Genomic DNA, 9,077 nt, shown 5'->3' on the forward strand with positions numbered 1-9,077 from the left:
CATATAATAGCCTATCAAAGGTAGCAGTCCTTTCTGTGTGAGAGAAAGGGAGGCTGAGGCTACCTGATCCCTATCATGGCGAGGATACAGAGTCTGGATACCATCAATCACACTTCTTAGGAGCCCTACTCCGGATTCTGAGTGAGCGCCAGAGTCTTGACTTTTTAGTCTTCTTATAGTCACTCAGGCCCTAGTGTTTCGGCATTCTAACCATTCGAGGGAATGCCTCCCGGTACGTGGCTGTTCGGGCTCTCTCGTCATAGAGCATGAAAATGGGAATAATTGGCATCCGCTGAAGCGCACCCTAGCCGAAAACGTCCAGATGTCTCAAAAGCTTTGATGAGAGCGAGATTGCATAGAAAATAATGCTTTGATAAAAGGATATATCCAGAATAGCAATTGCAGAACGTTCCAATTCTGGAGTTTCATCAGCCAAAATCAATTCATTTTCAACAAGATATTTCCAAAGATTCAAGGAATGTTTTCGCAAACTTCACAAGATCCAGCTGCTCATCTCATCACATGCGCGAATATCAGACGGGACTCCCTCAGTCTTCTCAACTTCAGCCATTCCATCCCATATCTGATACGTCAATCAACAAGATTTCATCCTCAACCACTCTAGACTAACCCAAAGGCCCGTAACCCGTCCCAGCGTCCTTCCCCGCGAATCTCATGAGCGCAGCGGGAAGAGTCCAGGCACATGGGGCCATGGAAGCCCTTCACCTCCACAATCCCACGCCAAAAAAAGGCCCACAAACCGTCCCGCACCTCCACCACAGCAAGCTGCTTAATTTAACCTAGACGAGACACGAGCCTCAGCCCCAGCCTGGCAGGAGGCGTCGTGCCTTGTGGGTTTCGGAGCTGAGGTGCGATCACTAGAGGACCTCAGACTGGGGATAACTAGACGACCGCCGTTCGATCCAACGTGGAGACCCCGCTGAAACGGGCTCTCCACCACCGTTGGCTGATACTTTGGTCCTTCTTGGATTTCAAAACGGCATCAAAATATAAACTTGGAAGAACGGGAAGAAAAGGTCGATGAGGTTTGTGTTCGAGTGCACGCTGTGGAGGACGGAGATATCCGCATACGATTTACGGGGTTACCTTCAAAAATGGCCATTGAGATGTGAATACAGAGGAGCTACCTATCAAATACGACACGTATCGTCCGTGCGGGTATGTCTGAGCGCTGGTAGGGCCTTGAACATTGTTAACTGATTGTCATGATCGATATATTATTGAATTAGACAGGTCCAATCCTAGAGTATAGGGACCCTGCTCAACGCTTCTCTTCCCAGGCCACAAATATATTATAGCACAAAACCGGTTTGCTGACGGACAATATCCGTACATTGACCGCAAGTATCACGATTCAGTGTTACAACACGATGCACTCCGTAAATTCGCCTCTATTGGCATTTCGAGGACATTGCTTCAACCTTCATCACGGGCATGAGCACGATTCAAACATGGCGCTCTGTCGAGATGGCGGTGAGGACACGGCTTTTTTTCCCCCTCAAAACAGGCTTGCACGCTTTGTTTTCGATGTGTTGCTGAGCAAAGCGAAAGCGGGAATAATCATGAGTATCAAGAGCAATTTTATTGATACTGTGCCACCATTGGCGTGACCCAGGGGTTTGGGTAGGCGTGACCCCTTATGACAAAGGAATGCTCAGAAGGGCTGTTGGGGACCAATTCCAACCGCCTGGAGGTCCAGTCATAATGCCTACTGGCTATGAGGCAGTTTAACAACCAGGGGTTGAGAAAATAAAATTGAAAAAAAAGTGCCGCAAGTATTTGATCTCTCGCTCGATAACACACCGGCCTTTTGTGAGCATGAAACGCTTGATGGCCGAAAAGAAAACAAAAAAGCCTTGCTGTGGTAAATATGATAATGCCGGATAGTTTCTTGCGCCTCGGCATTCCGGTTCCAGCACGGAAACCAGCGGGCTCTTATCTTCAGCGTGACTCGATTGAGGCAAACGCGTCTACAGAACAAGCTTGGAATTACGGACTATTCCTGGCATGATCTTCTGTCCAAATCCACAGGCCGTTAAACCCACACCGAAGCCAAGAAGTCGACACAAGTCGCTTTGCACCAAAAGGATTATGGCGGTGTACATGGCGAAACTCTAATACAGGGAAAAATAACACGGAGGGATCTGTCAAGCCGGGCTGGTTCAGTGAGTTTTGACCGGGGAACCCGTCGAGGATGGCTTGCACCCTTCATGCAAGCCGGAACGCCTCGTGCCCTGTGCCTGTAACCCCACGCACTCTTGTCCAGTTGAGGACTTGACCGCCAGAGCTTCCCACTTTCCTTCAACGTCGCGGATCTGCTGACGGTTGGCCAGAAACCAAATAGGATGGCAGGCGGATTTGATATCATGAAGTGATTCTTGACCTGGGGGTCAATTGCAATGCTTAGAGACCAATGAAATGCCGACACCTGGATCAGCCGATGGTACTCGTCAATTTCACGAAAACGGAACCTGTTGGGTTGGGATTTTGCGGAAGACAACTCTCCGCGCGCCTGGCGCCCTTGAACCTCCTGTCCAGAGTACCATCAACGCTATGGAGTAAGAAGTTACCCTTTTCTGGAACTGTTCGATTCGCTTTCGGCGAACTTTCCGCCATTTCTCAAACCCGAAGTCCGCCAAGAAGAAGGAGAGCAAAACCTGCTTGGCTGGGAGGCACGCCACGGCGCTTTATTTTCATCCCCTGTCCTTGCTGGGACAGCAGGAAAAAAAAAAAAAGAAAGTAACCCGTGATGCGACCAAGAACAGTGGAACCATGGAAGCTTGTCCTTTTAGCATGTCCCTTGTGTCGGGAGGTGATTGGTTTGGGCCTTATGCCTGCAACTGCAGGGTCGTGGATGGGAAGTGATGTGATGATGAAATGGGCTGAGAAGGGGACCCGGAAGGTGGACCCGATTTACCAAGCCTGTCTTTCTCTCTCTCAGTGGATGACACGCGTCACTAGCCCCTGAGCAGAGAGAACTGGCTAGGGGTTTGATACTATTGTGATGGTTCTGCTTTATGGCTGTGACAAAGTTATCACCAGTTAATCGCCAGGCTTACCATGAGGATTATTATCAAATTCATGCTGGAATTTCAGGAACACTGAACAGGCAGGTGCTGAAAAATGCGAACGGAGCGCGATATCCGACAGATGATGCCGCATTATCCAGAAACTTGCCATGGTCAAGCCATCGCGGGAAAGGAAGAAAACCTTAAAATAAAAGGGTTCTGATCAAGGCTGACCTTTTCAATGACATTTTGGATATGCAGGCAAATCCTTCCGCTCTGTGTGATGAGAGGAGCTGGGAACGAATCGCCCTTCTGACCCGGCGTAGCAGCACGGCTGCTGTGGCTGCGATGAGAGAAGCGTCTCAAACCACCGCTCCTGCTTGGGGACCTTGCGAATTGAAGTAACTGCACTATTGGTGTTATTATTGTTATTATTATTGAAACATATTTTTGTCGTCGGTACTCCGTACTCCGTACACCGTACACAGCCCCCGTGGCAATTAGCCGGAGCCTTTCGAGGATACGATGCGGCGGTCGAAAACTACGGAACCTGCCCGAGTCAATCGCCCATCACAACGTCACTTGCCTTGAATCATTTGGCTTGCGCCCTTTTGCCTGATCGCCCAGAGAAAAGGGAGAAAGAGATGCGCTGGGCACCAGGGATAATCCCAAGCCACACCAAGTATGTTAAGAAGAGAAACCGTTTATGGTATTGGGAGACTCCCGTCAATAAGCAACAGAGATGGGATTAATACTGTGATGAGGGCGGAAATTCTCCGCTGGTCTCCATCCGTGCTGTGGGTTCGCGTCTATCATCGAACGGTCCTCGAACGAAGGCAGAACAACTCTGTTTCTCCCTCTTCACTTTCAACGGTCGAGCAAGGGGAATTCCATTGGGGCAGCCCGCCGAGAAAAGTGGATTTGCCTTGTACCTAGGTCCCACCGTTTGTGTTCTCTGGGTCGTCATCTCTGTTCGCTCCACTTTTGCAGCGAGCTTGGTCGGAGATCATGTCAACCTTGACAGGAACATTTTGTTGAACCTTTTTTCTCCGAATATTATTATTTCTACACAGTCCCAACTTGAACAGATTTGATGTCCTTCTTGCGCCCTATTCCTCCGACCTTTTCAGGAAATTGGGTTTAAGAATTGTTTGCCTGAAACATGGCAAATTTGCGCGATTGCGGCGGCTTGCACGGATGTCGACATGAGCGATCTTCTTTTTTGCACATGGGCTCTTCACCCGACCTCGGCTGGCTTGTCTTGAGAAGCTGAGAGTTCCGAAGGAGAGTTTGGCGCTAAAGCCAGATTGAGGCAAAGGTTCAAGATCTGGGCTGCTGCTGATGATGATGTTGATTTCATGCTAACATCCGAAAAGAAGACCAGAAGAGTCAAATAATCATAAGGGATGACCAGCTCAAGACTCGGCTCCTTTTCGCAGGATCAACATCAGGTCGTTCGTAATCTCACTGTTTGTTTGGGCTTGGGATATCAAGGCTCAGACTGCTCAAGATGAAATCCCAGGATGGGGAGCTTGCCCACATCTATTTTTAAGCTTACATTTTTAGTCCATTTGTGGTTGTTTGCAGGGGACGAAAGCTGGTGTGGGCATTCTCGGTGGGGTTCCCTGAACACGTTCAAGCAAAGAAAGAAATGGACCTCCCATGGAGTCATGGACTTGGCTGAAGAATTGACAATGATCAAGATTCTCGCGGCTAATTTCCAGCGGCAAGTGTTTCGAACAAGAAGCGTTACATATCGCGAATACTACCTGTCGGGCTTTTGCGACTCTCAATGGACGGAGGAGAATGCACACCCCGTATAATTTCTAAATAAGTACTGCAGGATGTACACAGTACGGAGGGACGGCGTACCGAGGGCATTATTGATCGCTTTGACCTTACCCTTTCGTCAGCTTCTCTGACAGACTTCACGCCATCAAGCGTGTGGATGCCACTAGCGACAGAACCACGAGGAACCTTAAAATATCTGCTGGGGATGGAAAGAATCTCCCGGATACGAAATACGGGGATGGCAGAGGAGACGACAGTGCCATTTTAGCCCCTTTTTTTCTTTTTTCCTTATTCCGCTTCCCTCTCAAGAACCGATTTCCAAACGTGTCTGTGCTAGTGCGCTGATAGTCAAGCCGTCGTGGCGTTTTGGAGCTGCATAACGGACACGACAAGAAAAATCCGTGACAACGGATCCAGGCGACCATTCAGAAGCGTTGATCGGAGGATGCTTTTTGGCTTTTTTGGAGCGGTGTTGATGCTTCCACTCTGCGGCCTTTTTGCTCTCCACTTGGCTCACGCTGCAGCAAGGTCGGTCGATCGCCTGGTTTCCACCACATTATCAGGGATTACTATTTTAGCAGGAGATCTGTGCGCACAAATCGAACAGATAACATCATCAGCATTCTTCGGCTAACGAGTCCATGTGAGTTGAAGGAGGTTTGACAGGGTGCTGTTGTTTCAAGGTGGGCCAATGGGCGAGAAAGTCCCCGATGTTGGTTGCCGAACAACAAACTTCCTTTGCAACGATGTTTGATAGATTTGTTGCTCGGCTCCGGTCGATATGGGAAATAGAGTTGATAGACCTGTTGGTGTGCATTCCGCCACTCAGGGAACTAGCATATTCTGCTTGCCTGTTCGCTCTCCCGAAGTTTCCGTGTTGTTCATCCTCATGTGATGCCCAGCTGGTTTGCCGGGATTTTGCCCCGAAAGCGTCTCCGTCACGTGATGCGGCCTGTGTTTCAAATCCTGCGTGAACGGGCGGCTGCCCTGGGGACCCTGTCAGGATCAAAGGGTTTTGGAGAGTAATCAGTTTATACCCATGGAGATGACGAGTCGAAAATATCGCAGGGGGGGATGGGCAATTTTCTAATAAAATTCCCTTATCATCCCACGATCAAGGGCAGCGATTAGTCAGCAAACGTTGTGGTTTTGGGTTTCGGCGGGATTTCGCCGCCCGAAGAGGAATGGTCAAAGCCTATTTTTGGACGGGGGAGAATTGGCGATTCCGAGATTTGAAGGGAATGATAGGCAAGCAGCCTGGGAAGGAAGATGACAGGGGAGGTTGAGGAAGGGGAAGAAATAATGTGAAGTATCTGAGGTTGACAGGCTGAGGGCGCGAAACTGCGAGATGGGAATCGTAGCCGTCAAGCAGATATTTTGGCTTTCGATCAGCGCTGTCTGAACTGAGGCTGCTATGAGAAACCTTGCTGGAATCTACAGCTGGACACGATCTGATCCCTAGAGGACAGGGAGATATATGATGTGAGATAAAGCTGCAGGGGATGCGGTCTCTCGCACGTCGACTCTCCTGTCCACGAGAGATAATATCGACGAGAGGAGACTGTGCGCGAGTCAGGAGGCTGAGAGACCATTAGATGTCATGGAATGCATAACCGCTGGGCTTGCATAGCACAAGCGTATGTATGCGCTTGCATTAGATCGTCGCCCTTGGATGTGAACCAAGTCCAGGCTGGGTGAAGAGCATAGAAACTCTCGAGTGGCTTTCGCGGGTTGACTGGATACGGGCTCGCCGCAATGGGAGAGGAGAAACTCTTTTTCTAATTATTTACTTTATGATGATTATTGATAATGATTGTCGCGTTGTCGAGAGGGATTGACGAAATGCGCCTTGGGAGGGGGGATGTTCGGGATGTACCTTGCCGGCGAAATGAGTGTCTGAGAGTACCTTTCTGCTTATCGCCACGCCCGGCCGAGCGGCGATGAGAAGTGCGTTTCGCTTGTTCTTTTTTTGCTCTTTGCCTCTCCAAGGGCAATTCGGTGTTGTTGTGCGGCTATTGGCTGATTCTTGCTTGGTCATGAATTTTGAATTTCTGTGCGCTTCGGTCTCTTCTTGATCTTTTTTACGTGCGGTGAATCGCAGCAAAGAGGGAAATCATCGTGGGTTGGGTTTGTTCGTCATCATTATCAACCTGCCTTTTCTCTTCCGTCTTCTCTCCTTTCCTCTTCTCACTTCCTCTCTCTCGAGTGTGCGTCTGTGTGTGACACCCTGCAACATAATACTCTGCACCACCTTCGTTTCCTTCCTCCTGCATCTTCTTCTGTCTTTTTTTTTCTCCGAATCGATAACTGGTGAGTCCACTTTTCTACTCCCCTTCCCTTTTCCCTGACCCTCTTGTTTCGGCTTCAATTGTTCCCCTCGTATTCTGTCCCCTTGTTGAGGCACTCTGCTCTGGTGTTTCCGGCCCATCTTCACACCCTCGCCCACTTCACCTCCCGTCAATCATCTTCCTCTGTGCTCCGCTTTCTTTGTTTCCACTTGTTCGTCGTCTCTTCTCCCCCGTTTCTGTCCTCGTTGATCCCGCAAGTCTTGTCTGCGAGTCACTTTCCAACGGCTTGACCTGTGGCTTCGACCCAAGCGCGCTGTGCTTCCTCTCTCTTTTTTTTTTTTGCCCTCGTCGCCACGCGCATTCCGCCGACCACAAGCAGCGACGAGGGAATATACAAAGAGAGTTGCACACGTTACCTTGGTTGAGTGTCCTGAACCCCGAAACCCTCCCACCACTCCGACTCTGCAGTGCCGTGAACCCCGCCACCGTCTGCGAGCCGTGTTGCTGTTATTTATTCGATTCCCTTTTCCTTTTTGTTGTGTTTTTTTGGTAGACAAGAGACCCACTCCACGCGACCGGTGGATATTTCCAAACCTCCGGATCCTCTTCCCAACATCCACACCCTTTCAGCTCTTTGCAAGTCTCCCCCTTCTCGCCAGCTTCAAGCATCACAGGGCAAGCAAAAAAGAAAAAAAAAATTTAGAAAAAAAAGGCAAAATCGGGTTCCCACTCTGCTCCCGTCCAAAAGCCAAAAAGGAAACATATCCATCTCTCGACCCCCTCCAAGTCCATTTTTTTCCCATTTTGTTCCTGACCGTTCCTGAACCCTCTTACCCCTCTACTGCCCCTCTTGGCTGCTCCATCACGTTCACTCTCTTTTTTTTTTATCCGCGTTCTCTCTCTCTCGTTGCACAGTCGCTCGTCGATTCCCTTCAGTCGTGGTGGAGATTTGCCGGAGCCACGAAGAGCCACTTTTCGTTCTTTGCCCTTGCCCTTGTCTCTCTCTTCTTCCTTGACATCTCCGCGTTCCTCCTCCACTTCTGTTCGACGTTGGGTGTGGAGCTTGCCGTCGTCTAACGCGGGTATTCTGCTTTCGCTTGACAGGTCCAAGCACACTGTCGCCAATTGCGCCTCAACCCCTTCCTTCGTTGATCCGCGAACGTCGTCCTGGCTCGTCTCATTCGTTAAGACACAGCGAGTTTCCATAGTCGAAACCCGTGCTCTCGTCGTTTCAGGTGAGTACACTCTTCTCCCCCCTGGCGTCGTGCAATCGCGGCCCGAATCGTGCCCGGCGACTTCGCAAACAAGATCGACCCCACGTCTGAACTAGAATCCCTAGCTAACGCCTCTTTTGTCTCCAAAATCCCATAGGCCCATCAACCTACCCCCGTCTTGGTTGATTCCTGTTTCTCCAGACCAAGTGGGACGGAACGCTCAGACAATCAATGGTGTGGACTTTTCGACTGAGTCACGGTTCGGTATTTTCTATTATTTCCCATCTCCCGCCTCATGGATCCCAATCTACGACCTCAGGTCTCGAGACCTCCCTCCGCCGGCATCCCTCCGCAAGGCCCGCCTCCGCCCTTGTCGAATCTCCATCAATACCAGATGCATTCGCCCTATGCGATGGCGCAACCACACACGTTGCCGCCTCTGCAACACCATCAGAACCCGGCGCCAATGCCGCACACCTATCTTGGCCAACCCTTCCGCAATGACATGCCCAGGTATCCGACCACGACTGCGGCTGATGTGTACGCCGTCTCGTCCGCCCCGATGACCACCCACGCACCAGTCAATAGTTTGCCACCATCTACATTCCTTGGCCATCAACACCAACAGTTCCAGCCACATCATATGCTACCACCCACAACGGCTACGCAGGCATATCCTCAGCCCATCGCTCCAGCGCCACCGCGCGACAGGAGACCAGAATACGGCGGTTTGCCAAACACCCCATACACGAATG

General features: G+C 50.3%; 3 protein-coding genes across 3 annotated transcripts in view; 1 reads left to right on the forward strand and 2 right to left on the reverse strand.

Moving 5' to 3' along the window:
• Positions 1–6,901: 6,901 nt before the first annotated feature.
• On the reverse strand, positions 6,902–7,093 carry UREG_02240 (uncharacterized protein; the record flags this gene model as incomplete). Its single annotated transcript, XM_002542678.1, has 1 exon — positions 6,902–7,093. One exon carries the CDS (start codon positions 7,091–7,093, stop codon positions 6,902–6,904), a length of 192 nt encoding a protein of 63 aa, XP_002542724.1.
• A 714-nt stretch (positions 7,094–7,807) lies between these two features.
• On the reverse strand, positions 7,808–8,314 carry UREG_02241 (uncharacterized protein; the record flags this gene model as incomplete). The annotated part of the gene is made up of 1 exon (XM_002542679.1): positions 7,808–8,314. One exon carries the CDS (start codon positions 8,312–8,314, stop codon positions 7,808–7,810), a length of 507 nt encoding a protein of 168 aa, XP_002542725.1.
• Positions 8,315–8,617: 303 nt separating this feature from the next.
• The window catches only part of UREG_02242 (RfeC protein), a gene marked incomplete at both ends in the record, with an annotated part of 1,664 nt that continues 1,204 nt past the window's right edge, over positions 8,618–9,077 (forward strand). Inside the window, one exon of the mRNA XM_002542680.1 lies at positions 8,618–9,050. Coding sequence (XP_002542726.1) covers positions 8,618–9,050 — 433 coding nt within the window. The remainder of the gene's footprint in view (positions 9,051–9,077) is intronic.

This window comes from Uncinocarpus reesii, genomic scaffold, assembly GCF_000003515.1.
Source record: "Uncinocarpus reesii 1704 scaffold_1 genomic scaffold, whole genome shotgun sequence".
NCBI classification, from domain to species: Eukaryota; Fungi; Ascomycota; class Eurotiomycetes; order Onygenales; family Onygenaceae; genus Uncinocarpus; species Uncinocarpus reesii.